At 34.6% G+C, this 15,514-nt stretch overlaps 1 protein-coding gene across 2 annotated transcripts in view; it reads right to left on the reverse strand.

Moving 5' to 3' along the window:
- Window positions 1-1,560: 1,560 nt before the first annotated feature.
- The window catches only part of LOC106873405 (TM2 domain-containing protein CG11103), a 47,269-nt gene continuing 33,315 nt past the window's right edge, over window positions 1,561-15,514 (reverse strand). For both annotated transcript variants that reach the window (XM_014920769.2, XM_014920762.2), the window contains exon 5: window positions 1,561-1,943. In XM_014920769.2, coding sequence (XP_014776255.1) covers window positions 1,819-1,943 — 125 coding nt within the window. In that variant the 3' untranslated portion in view covers window positions 1,561-1,818. The remainder of the gene's footprint in view (window positions 1,944-15,514) is intronic.

Consider the following 15,514-nt stretch of genomic DNA (forward strand, 5'->3'; position numbering starts at 1 on the left):
GGTTCAGAATTATAAACGCCCTGGGCAGTGAGTTGTTTATATGGATGTTCACATTCCTTGATTTGTTTCAGTCGTTTGAGCTCGAGCACCAGGAAAATAAGCTTGCTTTTCAATTCACATAATGCTTATGTACATTTATAAATTAACACATGTATAGGTACGTATATACAAATTAATGCATATGTAAATCTGAATGCCATGCTGTATTTATGTATGTAGTTGTATGTATGTGTGTATGTGTAAAGTAACAGTTTTATAAAAAAAAACCCATTGGTTTCATATCTAGCGTGGACTAGACATATTTTCAGTTTCTCTACATGATAACTGCTCTCTGCAAAGAATGTTTTTTTAAAAACATAAGAACGCTGGTGATAGTTGAAGAAATATTCCTCTGAAAAAATTATGGCTGGGCAAGTTGTCTTCCTTTGCTTGATAGCTAGGTTTTCCAATTTTGAAGTAAAAATTTCCAAAAATGTGGACAACTCCCCACAGCTTCTGTCCTGGAGTTCAGGTAGCCTCCTGGCTCATGTGAGTTCATGAGGATTATATATTTTTCTGCCATATACAATTTACATAGTCTTGTTCCATTGCGAGAGGGTCCACAAGTTTCTAGTAATGAGGGTTCCAGTTGATCCGATCAACAGAACAGTCTGCTCATGAAATTAACATGCAAGTGGCTGAGCATTCCACAAACATGTGTACCCTCAACATAGTTCTCAGAGAGATTCGCCGTGACACAGAGTATGACAAGGCTGGCCCTTTGAAATACAGGTACAACTCATTTTTGCCAGCTGAGTGGACTGGAGCAATGTGAAATAAAGTGTCTTGCTCAAGGACACATGTCACCAGGAATTGAACTTATGACCTTGCAATCATGAGCCAAATACCCTAACCAGGAAGCCGTGCACCTTCACTTATATATATGCGTGTGTGTGAATATATATATATATATATATATATATAGGGCTCAATGATTGTAAGATTTTGGTTTCAGTTCCCTGATAAGTCAATGCATTGGTGTTATTGAGCAAAAGCACCTTATTTCCTGTTGCTCCAGTCCACTTAGTTGGCAAAAGTTGCAAGATTACAATCCTGCAACAGACCAGTGTGCCATCCAGCGAAGAATATATATACCACAGAATCCAGGAGACTGGTCTTATGCATATATACGTGTGTGTGTGTGTGTGTGTGTGTATGCATATATGTGTATGTCTTTGTTTGTCCTTCCACCACTTGACAACTGCTGTTGGTTTGCTTGCATCCCTGTAACTTAGCAGTTCAATCAAAGAGCCCAAAAGAATAAGTACAAGACTTTTTAAAAAATAAATACTAAGGTCAATTCACTCAATGAAACCCTTCAAGGCAGTGCCCTAGCATGGCTGCAGTCCAATAACTGAAACAAATAAAGAATAAAAGACAAAAGACAAGTAATTTTTAAAGAGAAGAAAGTATTATTCACATGTTACATAACCATTTATTCATACAGGCATGTTAGAATAAATTTGGTTGAATAAAATATAATTTCAAAAATATAAGCATCCAAATATGAAACTGTCTAGATATTTTTAGTTGAAATTTTATTCAAGTAATTATTAACAATAAAGCACAATTTTAAATTAAAAGCAGTACATCATATAAAAGGCATATTTGATACAAATTTACCATTAATAAATGAATGCAGGTTTTAATTAGCATTGTCTTCAAATTATGCATTTCTGCAAGTCATTGTATTCTCTCTTATGTTTTGAGACTTTTAAACAGCAAATATATTTTTCATTTCAAATTGAACACTACAAATATGTTAATAAAAAAATCTCTTCAGTAATAGGGAACCCAACTGCTGCCATCTTCAGGCTTTAAAGATCCAGTAATCAAAAGAATAATGTCAACAATCCACCAGATGCCTATTCCACCAAGCGTCAGTAATTTACCAACAGCAGTTCCTGCAAATAAATATAAAATTTAATATTAAATGTGAAAATAATAAAAAGTTTTTTAATTTGTGTCTGATTATATATTTATACATACATGCATGCACGCATGCACACACACATGCACGCATGCACACACACATGCACGCACGCACGTATGTATATACGTACGTATGTATAACATTATCATTTAGCATCCATTTTCCATGCTGGTATGGGTAAGATACTATGACATGGTTTGGTCTGTTTTGGCATGGTTTCTACAGCTAGATGCTCTTCCTAATGCTAACCACTCCTCAGAGTATACTCGGCATTTTTTATATATCACTGACCTGGGTGCCTTTTATGTGTCACCAGTATGGGTACTTTTTGTGTCACCAACATGGGTTCCTTTCACATGTCACCAACACTAGCCATGACTATGATTTCACTTAGCTTGGTGTGTCTTCTCAAGCACAGCAAATTGTGAAAAGTCTCAGTCGTTTGTCATCGCCTCCATGAAACTCAACATCCAAACATCGTATTTCTCCACCTTGTCTTCCTGAGTCTACCTCTTCCACAGATTGTCTTCACAGTTAAAGATCAACACTTCTTTACACAGCTGTACTCGATCGCATGCATCACATGTCGAAACCAGTGCAGTTTTCTATATATAAATGTTTGTTTTTATGTTACAATAAAAACAATTTTAGATTTAATTGAAGGATTACTCAATACATTTGGTAGAGTACAAATTTATTCTTTAACAATAGTATTGACAGTGACTTCAAAGTTTCAGGGTGTAGAGTTAGGTACACAGGGTGTAGAGTTAGGGTATTTCCAGGGAAGCACTCAACCCAAAAACTGGGCTATCAACATTATCGGGTTCCAGGCCAAAGCCAAAATTCATCAAGTGTAGAAAATCCAAGTTTCAAAATGACTCCACTGTAAAGTGAGTTAGGAGAAGAGTAAATAATTCAAATGATAAGAACACAAAGAAAATTCCTTAACACATTTTTAATGATTCATTACAATTGCTTCTGCACCTTCGATGCAAGTCTGATGAAGTGCCTCTCTAATATCTAAAACTGCAAACATTACATAAATTTTTGTGTTAACTGGCACTGCAAATAGAGTTGGTACAGAAACAATTGTAACAAATTATTAAAGATGTGTTAAAGAATTTTTTTTGTCTTCTTATCATTTGGTATATATATATATATATATATATATATATATATAAATGGCAATTTTTATCTGTCTGTTACCAACTTAGTGCCTAAACCACCAAAATAATATTCACGAAACTTTGCATACATGTGACACTAACATCCAGTTCAATAATAGGCTATTTGGATTTCAATAAAAATCTATAATGTGCCCACCCCCTCTGGGGTGTTAGATGAATTATATGATAATATGAGAAGGTTGCAAAATTATAAGTCTGAGGTAGTAACAGAGAGAGGGTGGGTTATATCAGTGAAGGCAAGAACAGTAGTGAAATTGGGATGATAACATTAATAAAGCTGTCATATACACATGACACTGCATACATACTTTCATAAATACATAGATACAATACACACATGCACACACACAGAATAGTGGGTGTGAGGAATACGTAGCTTTACCGAGAGTGGGGATAGGTGGCTTTTCTGATGTCCATCGCAAAGAAACACTCACTCACAGACACACACACATACATACATACATATATATATATATATATATATATATATATATATACATACATATGTCTACTATACACCATTTTAAACTCGTGATTACCTGTGTGTACATATTGACATATGATTGGGGATAGGAATGGGCGTGGAACTAAAACAGGAACTGAACAGGGAACAGGATAGGACATGAAACAGTGTAATGGGAATGGGAACTGGAAATAACCCCTACTTTTATGGGTATTACTGGGTAATTCAGCTAGTATATATATATATATATATATATATATATATATATATATATATATATATATATATATATATATATATATATATATATATATACATATTATGAGATTAATTTGGTAAAAATAAACAGTCTGGAAATCTATCATATAATGTGTGTGTGTATGCACATGCATGCGCACGCATACATGACTACATGCATACATGCCTACATGTAAATGAATGTGTTTGCATATGTGCATATCTTTGCAAACATTTACATTTACATTCTGCAATTCACATGAAAATGTTGAGCTATAGTTTAGTTTGTTGACATTCCCTATCAACAAGCTGCCCACTAGCTGTGTGCTTTCCAAGGCAAGTGAAAAATCCCTAACTTGAAAAATAGGTGACGATTGATAACAGGAAAGGCATCTAACTGTAAAACAAAGTTCGACATGTATTCATTTAACTTAATATAGCAAGGAAAAAGAATGAACAAATGAATGAAAATTCATACCTGTGTGTGTGTGTGTGTGCACACGCGCGCGCGTATGCAAAATCAACCTCCTTAAACTAGTAACACCAAAACAAGCATAACCCTTACCATAATTAGAATCATATAGAAGGACAATCACATATTGTTAATGTATGGTATAATATAACAAAACCACCACAAACCAAGAACACATACAAGTTTAACACAACAAGAGTGTATACATTCATCTTCAGCTGCTATACAGATATCATTATAGTTTTGACACTTGGATAGTACCATTCAATCAGGTGGTGTCAATAGTATTAAAAACATAAATGCTGACAAGAAATTAATAGACAAAATGCAGAAGTGAAACATTAGCACATTTTGTCCATTACATTTACACCTGCTTATTGTCATGAATACAAATCTCAAGCACATATCTTCAATGAGACGGATACAGTTTCTATCAGGACAAGTAACCACTAATAACTCTTCTTAGTGAGACAACTACAGAAGTTTTTCGCTTGACAATTGACAAGTCTCTTCACCCCTTGGGAGTCATTGGGGCATTGCAACCATGCAGTGTATCTAAAGCAAGAAAGCCTGGCAGAACCCATCAAGCTCCAGGCTAAACTCATTTCTACAGCTCAGTGGACTGGAGCAATGTGAAATGAAGTGTTTTGCTTAAGAACACAATGGAATGCTCGGTCCAGGGATCAAAACCACAATCTTATGGTCATAAATCCAATACCCTAACCACTAATTGACGCACATCCACTAATGGTACTCATTTCTATAGCTGAGTGGACTGGAGCAATGTGATGTGAAGTGTTTTGCTCAAGAACAAAACGCATCACCTGGTCCAGAAATCAAAACCACAATCTTACGATCATGAGTCAAACACCCTAACCACTAAACCACGCACCTCCATAAGTTATATAAACCATTATAATTAGCATTTGCTAGAAAAGACTCTATAGTCTGATGGTCATGGAAAACATTGGGTGTAAATGAATGACTTGTGAAGCCATCCAGGTTATTTACAGCAAGATGTTGTCAGCAAAGTGGAAGTTAGCAATAAGACAGTGATGTATTTAGCATGTAGGTATTTGTCAAAGCTCAGTCCTCAGCTCTCACCAGTTTAGCTCATAAAAGAGGAGTTCAAGATTGGCTATCCATAATGTCCTGTATGCTGGAGATCTAGTTCTTACAGCCAAATAAGATGAAGTATTTAGGGAAAAAGTTTCAACATTTGCAGGTTCCAGATTCAAAAGGCCTAAAAGTAAACCCAGAAAGGAGAAAAGTTTTATCAGATAAAAACACAGAATTCTACTGCCACCCGAAGAAGTAATGTTTCATATGAAAGAAAAGAGAAAGTAAAAATTCTATTCTGTGAGTTGAATATAAACAATAAATGTACAAAAGGTGAAGTGAGATCACAGGTAAGTTGACAGAGAAGAACAACATATGCAACAGACAAAGAAGAGTAAATAGGAGTAAGAATATGAAGTAAAATCTTTCAACTACCAAGATGTCTTGCTAGAAGCAGTCAACAGCTTCACTTACATATGTGATTTAATCATAAGTGGAAGTGGGTGTTGTGAAATGATAGTTGCTAGAGTAAAGGTACAGTGAAAAATATGAAGGAAACTATTCTAATAATAACAGTAAGTTTTTTTCCATTTGGGGAAAAGCAGATTGTATGATGTTTGTGTATAAAGTGTGATACTGCATAATAGTGAGACAAAAGTACTAACTGAAGAGTCTGTATGAAAGCTGGAAAAAAATAACTGAAGCAAGCATGCTCCCCTGGATGTATAATTTCAGCATACATGAACAGTGTACAGATGAAAGGAGAGAAAAACATGTGCAACAGAGTAATCGACTGTACTGTGCATGAGAAAAGTCTGTGCTGTTGCAGATATTCTTCATAAGTGGATATGAAGAATGGTTGTTGAGAGAAAAAGAGTCTAGCTAGTTAAGTGGAAAGAGGCTGTAGATGAAAAAGATCTGGTGAAGGCTGATCTCATAAAATAATTATGATGATATACATGCACATAAAAGTATATATAAGCTAATATGTTAATATACATACATGTACACATAAAATGTGTGTGCGTATGCATGTTTGTTTTTGAGTGAGCACACATGTTTACGCACACACACACATATAAATGTAGATATATAAACACTTAATGCAAACATATATATCATGATATATATATGCGTGTGTGTGTATGTATATGTGTGTATGTGTATGCATATGTGTGTGTGTGTGTGTGTGTGTGTGTGTGTATATGTACATGTGTAGATATATATAAATATACAAAGTGGATGTACATGAAGTATGATCATTGCTAGAAATAAAAGCCGGTAATCTATCGGCACTATGTAGAGCTTCACTGAATGTTTACAGGCAGACATGTTTGCAGTCAGTGAATATAGGAAAATTCTGTCTTACCTCTATGGAGACTGTTAGAGGAATGAAGGATAATTCAGTACCACAGTTTCAAACTTTTCAGATCACGTGCGTGAGTGCAAATCTGATTGGTTATCTTCAGTTGAATCTACCATTGATGACCAAATTTTAAGATATTCACTACATCTCTGCCTGTTTACTCAGCTGAAAACTCTACATAGCAATGATCGAACTTCGTGTACATCAGCTTTGTATATCTATAATTCTACCTTTTATGGTGTTTTATTCTTGCTGGATAGTAATATTATTTTTAATATTATCTATATTTCTTGCTTGTCCTCCTTGCATTCATAATTTCTCCATCACTTTGGTTCAACAGCCCTCACCGTTTGTTTTTACTGACATGTTCTCACTGTCCTGTTCTTGTTAACACTTTCACCCTCCGCAAAAAATCCCAAATTTTATTTAATTTGCTTTGCGGGAAGCACTGTTTCAACGAAGTCGCGTATTGTCCTTACCTTCAAAACGTGGAGTAGACAAAACAGGGACAACTGAAGAAGGGGTATATTCTTTATGTTGCATGTCTTCATTCTCTGTCTGTTTTTTCGTTATTCGAAAAAAAAGTTTGTTTTCTATGTTTTCGTTTCACATTGTGTTTAACGTTTTTTTGATGTCTTGTACCCATATATGTACCCATGCATATATGTACCCATATATGCATGTATATATACATATATATGTAGGTATACATATATATGTATGTATATATGCATATATTTATATATTATTTATATTATTATATGATCGAATGCCATGCATCCTTTTCCAAGTAAGTTTTATATATATATATACGTATGTATATATGTATTATATATGTATGTATGCATGTATATGTATATGTATAGACACATAGTGTGTATGTGTGTCTGTGTTTATGTATGTGTGTGTGTGTGTGTGTAAATATAATTAAGATTCAGTTGAATTAGGTACCTAAATTGAGGCACCTTCCTAGGTTGGTATAATCCGCACACCCAAACAATACTAATTGAATATTGAATATCAAAACTCCGTGTGTTTATACTTTAGGTTGTCTCTTACTGAGAGTTATAGTTTGATCTGTAATGATATTTCTCAATTCCTTACTTTGTGCAATGATTGGTAGGTTTGCTTTAGCGATATTGAAGATGTTCTGGTGGCATGGATTGTGTGTCACTATAAATGGTATGATTTGTTCTTGTTTTTCTCTTCTTTGCGGTGTCCTCAGTTGTTGTATGGGTATTTTCGAATCCCACTGAATACCATTTTCTATAAGTAGTGACGGGTATTTTTGTTTAAGCAGAAATTCTTTCAGTTCCATCAGGTGCTGATTTCTGGTCTTTAGATCCTCTACAATGGTACAGATTCTTCTGGCTAAGCAGTATGGGATGTTACGTTTTGTATGGGGTGGATGGCACGATTTAAAATTCAGGTATTGGTGTGTATCTGTGTGTTTATAATATATATCTGTGGTAATGGTGGTGTTCTTTTTAACTACCATTATATCTAGAAATGATAATTTGATACTGCTCATCCCCTTTGTGAATTGGATGGACGGGTGTAGGTTGTTCAGGATGGTGTTGAATTCTTCCACAGTGTTTTGAGATTTTGTCCAGATTATAAAGTATCTCAGCACGCAATTTTGTCAGTGAACAGGTCGCGGTCTCAAAGCGTTGAAAATATTTTGACAATTTAAATTTAAATGTTGAAGTGAATCTAACGGTTTTTGCATGTTTCGTAAATGGCTTATAAACACCTTCTACGCTGCAATTATTATATATATATATATTTAGATTCAGGTGAATATGGTACTTAAGTTGAGACACCAGAATTTAGTACGCTATTATCCATACAATTTCAAAGTAAGGTGATTAAAACCAAAATAAGCAACAAGGATATCCAGATGTAATGCAGTATGATTGTTTCATGCAACTCCATTTAATTGAACAATGTAATCATTACATCAATTTAAATACAGAGCAATCCTCAGCTGCACAAAGACATAGAATTTATTTAAATTAGAACAGATGGACACATTAGTATAATTTTACATAGAAGTTAACTTCTATGTTGTAGTATAAGCAACATGTTCTTTGTCTATCTCCTAAGGGATTCTTTGCGGAGGGTTAAAGTAGTAACAAAAACAGTTGCCTCATTTTGTTGACGTTTTTTTTTTTATGTCCTGTACCCATATATGCATGTATATATGCAAATATATGTAGGTATGTACATATATGTATGTATATATGTATATATTTATATATTATTTATATTATTATATGATCGAACGACACGCATCCATTCTCAAGTAAGTTCTATCTGCATTCAGCCAAGCCTGATCTTTCTTTCTTGGCCAAACGTTGTACGTGCAACATCGATATTCCTCCCTGTGCCTGTGAAATCTTGTATCCCTGCCGTAAGGCTTTATTTCCACACACGCCAGCTTAATTTAATTCATCCTTAGTCAAAAGACATGTGTTGCTATGTCCTGCTATTATTTTTATTTTTATTGTATTTGTGTAACATTATTTGTTTTTTTCCGTCCTTGTTTTTTGTATACATTCACTGCTATTTTCCAAGGAATCTAATGCGCTTAGCTTAGTTTTTTCCTTGGGGCTGGCCAGATTGGAGCAATATCGAGAATAACCAGCTGAAATTGCAAAGATAATCTGGATCTCAACTGAGGAAAGAAAACTCCGAATGACCTGTCCTTGTTTTCTTTGTACCGTCTGTCTGGATGTTTTGTTGTCCCTTTCTTGTATCACCTAACTGTCTGGATGTTTTGCGTTCTTGTCCCATTTTGTATTATTTATATATATATATATATATATTTATGTATGTATATATATGTATATATATATATATATGTATGTATATATATATATATATATATATATATATATATATATATATATATATGTATATATATATATGTATATTCTGTGTGTATGTATGTGTATATATATGTGTGTGTGTGTGTGTGTGTGTGTGTTGAAGAAAGAAACATTAAGATTGAACTATCAAAAGAGATCAAATGTAGGTTGCAATTGTGGATATGAATATATAAAAAGTAAGGTAACCATAAAAATAAATATGATTGTATAATGTTGAAGTGTACAGTGAAAGGATACTGTGCAGGAATGGTGGTTGTAATGTGAGGGTGAATGATAGAGGGTAAAAGTTGATGTTAATAGTTTAAGGAATGTCTTAGTTATGTTGAGGAAGGATAGTCTAGGTCATGTATGGGTTATAATAAAGGAGGAATTACGTGTGACTGAACCATAATGTAAGGTGTTTGGAAGAAGTGATACATCATCTAAGAAAGAAGTAAGTGAACTGTGCACCTGAGCAGCTGTATTTATAGTTAGTGTTATGAAATGCATCAAAGATCAGTGTGGAATTGTGTAGTCAGGCAGTAGTGTCATTTACAAGAACATCCTAAATAATTGTTTCTTATTTAGGTACAAGGCTAGCAATTTTATGGGGAGGAGATTAGTTGGTGACCTCTGAGGGATATGAAAGCTAAAGTTGACCCTAGTAAGATTTGAACTTAGAATGTAAAGTGCTTGAACATATACCACAAAGCATTTATACTAACCTTCTAATGATTCTGCTAGCTCACTGCCTCAGCAATATTCGAAATAATCTCGTTAAAATGTGTCCCTTAGACTGTCTAACTTTTCATTTAACAGAATTGTTAAAGAATGTTCTATTTACTATAACAAATCATTAACATTGGCTTCCAGGAAAAAAAAAATATCACATACACTTAACTTCAGAATACTCATCAACAAAAATAGAGAACTTAATATTTACTGATATAATTCGCCATTTAACTTAGAATTAAGCACACCTAAAGCAAAAATATTCTCCCTGATGTAAAAAGTATAAAAGTTTTGATAGGAATGCTAAAAAACTTTCATATTCAATGAATGCCTTCCTTGAATAATCTATAGCTACTTCCAGTAGTTTTCAGTTCAACAATCTAGTCACTCATATCTAATAACAGCTGCAACCGTAGCATATTCTGTCCTGCCCATGCTTCAAAGTTGTTGGCTAAAAATATTCTCTATCAAGAATTACATTGACCTCACTGCCAATTCCTTCAAAATTAGATATAACCAGCACACATTTTCTTTCAGATACCTCTAGATGAAATACTCTCTTTCTACCCATATTGGCACCGAGAATATGTTTTATAATCTAAAACTGAAAATACTTACTAAAGCCAAACCCTACACTGGTGATTGGAAGACATGTGGACTATGCATACAGAGATCCTATGAACCTAGCACCTTCTACTTAACAGACATTCCAAAGCGTTTTTATGCAACCATAAAAGTTTTAAAATGTACAAGCTCTTGAAATCCATTCCCATGCTTTCCTAACACATGTTACCTGAATTTTTCCATATATCATCTTCAGTAACTCCTCTCACATTTCCTACATTCCCATGCAACACTGTACAACTTTCATCCTTATTTCTTACAACAACAATTGCTATTATAGATGTTGGTGTTAGTATAACATTCATACTTTTTTGCACAATTATTCCTTGTCATAGCATATTATTTTCTCATTTTTTACATTTGTTCATTGTTATTTTTTATAATCTCATAATTTCTGCACCTGATACCTTTAATTACTTCTTACACCTTTGTGATTTCCAGCCCTCTTCTTTTTTTATTTGAATTTATTTCTTTTACTATCTCCAACTTGTCTTCCTACATTTAAATGCTTGTAGTTTATTCCTGCAATTAATCCTTGCTTTCTTATTTTAACTTTTTTAAAACTTTTCTCTTTTTAACTCTTTAGTGTTTAAACCGGTCATAACCAGCCAAAAATTATTCCCCTTTATTTGTTTGAACCAGCCAAATCCGGCTGTATCTGATTCCGCTATGAAATCTTTTAAAAGAAAAACAAATCACATTATTAAAATTTCATAGCTTTGAGATAATGTACTTACATGTGCAGTACTATTATAAGCAGCCACAAAGGTTTACCCCATGAAATGTAAACAAAATTATAAAAATGAGGGGATGTTTTACAAATGCAAAAACAAAATTTGTTAGCAACTTTATACAAAGACAAAATACAGATTTTATTTCTGCCTACTGGCATTGGTGCTAAAGGAAACCCCTGGTGAATGAATATTTACTATAATAAATATGTGGGTGGGGTTGACAAATCCAACCAGTATTGGGCATATTACCCATTTGGACGACCTGGGAAGAAATGGTGGAGGTACATTTTGTGGTTTTTAGTGAATTTATCTATAGTTAATTCATATATTGTTTTGTAAAAAGCCACAAGGTACCTCCGCCACCAAAAAACTATGACTATTTGAAATTTTGGGTTGACAGAAAGCACAGAACTGGGAGAAAAGGAAAATTAACTGAGGTAGATGTCAACAGAGAAAATATTGACTTCCATAAAGTGGAAAAGATAAATGCAAGGAAAAAAGTTTGCAGACTGTTTGCTGCAAAAAAGAAAAGCTCTGAAAGGATATCAAGTCAAGACCTCATATATGTGTCCATTTTGCAAAGTGCCCTTGTGTAAAGGGTGCTTTGGACAGTTTCATGATAGAAATATGGCATTTTGTTGTTTGATAGTAATATCATATATTCCTTTTGTTTTATTACAAACAATATGTGAAAGTGAGAAATACATATTAATTTTCAGTATGTTACACACCTGTATTCACCTTTGCCTCACCTGTTAATGAGCTTTTTTTATTAGATGCATCCTGTTATGTAAATGTATTCATTAAATTGTATAAAAGTAGATAGCCAAAGGTATATTGATTAGTAAAAGAGTTTTGTACTCAATGAAAATGTTTGAATGAAAGAATAAAATCTTGTACCATTTATACCTGCATTTTGATTAATTCAAATTAATGTGCCTCATCTTGAAAAGTGACAAAATTGTTGGCAGTTAATTTGGGATAATTTGGAATAATTTTAGTAACAAATCGAACAGGTAAGATGCATTAAGAATTTCAATTTTAGTGTTTATCCATAATGTTATTCCTTTTACACCTGTTAATTGAATTTACCTGCCCATAAAAGCCAAATTTACCCAGCAAGATCAGCCAAAATTATATAACTATAAATCACTGGTATATAAGCACCTCCTGACAAAATTTCAAATCAGTATGTAAAAAATTAACAAAGTTACAAGCAAATATTGTGGACACCCCTCTTGAACCTGAATAATTCAAAATAACGTGAACAAATAAGCATTATATTTGACAAATTAATCTGAACACTAAAGGGTTAATTCCTTATTTTTCCTCATATATCTCCTTGTCTCAACTGTCTTCCAAACCTCTCTATGACAGAAACTCTCCACCCCCATTTTAGTTTCATTTTTGTTATCTTTTCCTTATCTTGATGGTTTTATTTTTTCTCTTCTTATTTTGTATATTTTTCTGTTTTTTTCCTCCACTGCTGCTTCCCCATTCCTTTAAACTGTAAACAACACTATTACCAAACCACACATTTCCTCGTTTACTTGACCTTGACTATAAACAGCATTACTCTCCACTCATACCCCAGCCAGTCGATTCCCTATTTCTTTATATCACCTTACATTGCCTAGACTATAAACAGCACATGGTTTCCTACTTCTTTGTAGCATCTTATATGCTATCTGAATTTGCTGCAACTGTCTTCAATTTATCATCTTTTAAAATCCTTTCAACTTTTAACTTTTACCATTCACCTTTACCACCCCCCTCATCTCTTAATTATTGTTTTTACTGTTTCTTAAATCTTTTATTGTTTTTTTAATATCAGCTTTACTATTTTCTAATAGTATTTTTAATTCTTCCTTGTACATTTATTATCATCATCATCATCATCATTTAATGTCCATGTTCCATGTTGGCATTGGTTGAATGGTTTGATAGGATCCAATGGCCCTAAGGACTGCATTGTGCTCCAGTGTTTGTTTGACTTTGTGTCTACAGCTGAATGCCCTTCCTAACACTAACCATTTTACAGTGTGTAGTGGGTGCTTTTATTGCGTCACCAGTACTAGTAAAGTTGCCATGCAGCTTGCAAGACTACGAACCTCAAATGGGGAAGTGGAGCTTTATGCTTGAAGAATAAGGAAGAGAGAAGGATTAAAGTATAAGAGAAAAGGGCCTGAGAAGAGCAGGTTTCTTGCTGAAGAGCTATATGACTACGCACACTATAGAAGACAGGGTTTGAAGTAGGTGGAGCTGGAAATTGGTGATGACATGTCAGAGCAAACCTTCAAGATACAAGCCAAATTGGAATGAGTGGGGTAGGGGTACCATGAGTGAGTGGGAGGATTAGGGGATTTTTGGTGCAGGACAGCAGCATAGGGAAGATGATACAGTAAACGAAGGGTGTGTGTGTGTGAAAGAGAGTTGATGTGCTGCTGCATAGGTTGTCGCTTCCATTATACTATTCCTTCTACCCCCCCCCTATTCCAACCATGACAGTATATTCATATTCTCACATTTATTACACTTCTCTGAGGAGATGCAAGTTGTAACTTCTGGACATCTTGTTTGTTGTTGTTGGCACTCCGTCGCTTACGACGTCGAGGGTTCCAGTTGATCCTATCAACAGAACAGCCTGCTCGTGAAATTAACGTGCAAGTGGCTGAGCACTCCACAGACACGTGTACCCTTAACATAGTTCTCGGGGATATTCAGCGTGACACGGTGTGACAAGGCTGACCCTTTGAATTACAGGCATAACAGAAACAGGAAGTAAGAGTGAGAGAAAGTTGTGGTGAAAGAGTACAGCAGGGTTCGCCACCATCCCCTGCCAGAGCCTCGTGGAGCTTTAAGTGTTTTCGCTCAATAAACACTCACAACGCCCGATCTGGGAATCAAAACCGCGATCCTATGACCGCGAGTCCGCTGCCCTAACCACTGAGCCATTGCGCCTCCACCGGGACATCTTGTAAGAAGGTAATAAATACCAGGCATGGTTGTGTGGTAAGAAGCTTGCTTCCCAACCACATGGTTCTGGGTTCAGTCCCACTGCGTGGCACCTTGGGCAAGTGTATTCTACTATAGCCTCGGGCCTACCAAAGCTTTGTGGGCAGATTTGGTAGATGGAAACTGAAAGAAGCCCATCATATATATGTGTGTGTGTCTGTGTTTGTCCCCCTACCAGCATTTGACAACTGATGTTGGTGTGTTTATGTCCCTGTAACCTATTGGTTCAGCAAAAGAGACTGATAGAATAAGTACCAGGCTTACAAAGAATAAGTCCTGGGGTCAATTTCTTTGACTAAAACCCTTTAAGGTGATGCTCCAGCATGGCTGCAATCAAATGACTAAAACAAATAAAAGAATATATAAAACTAATATTAATATACATAATTGCAAACATGTGTGTACATATCTAAGTGTACATATATATATATATATATATATATATATATGTGTGTGTGTGTACATGTGTGTGTGTGTGCATATTTGTATGTGTACATATGTGTGTGTGTATGCACGTACGTACACACACACACACACACAACTGCACGCGATTGTTGGCAATTTTTTCCCTCCTTCATCTTGGACTTTCCTGTTTCTTCCTGTTTCCAAAGAAGAGCTATACTCAAAACGTAAAGCTTCTACTCTTTTCTTTCTCTGAGCGTCTTATTAATACATTGCTTGTGCCATATCCAAACGTTTGTTTGTTTTTTTCTTTTTCTCTGTGTTTTTATGAAATGACTACATACATACATATATATATATATATATATATATATATATATA

The sequence above is a fragment of the Octopus bimaculoides genome, chromosome 6 (assembly GCF_001194135.2).
Source record: "Octopus bimaculoides isolate UCB-OBI-ISO-001 chromosome 6, ASM119413v2, whole genome shotgun sequence".
Taxonomy (NCBI): Eukaryota; Metazoa; Mollusca; class Cephalopoda; order Octopoda; family Octopodidae; genus Octopus; species Octopus bimaculoides.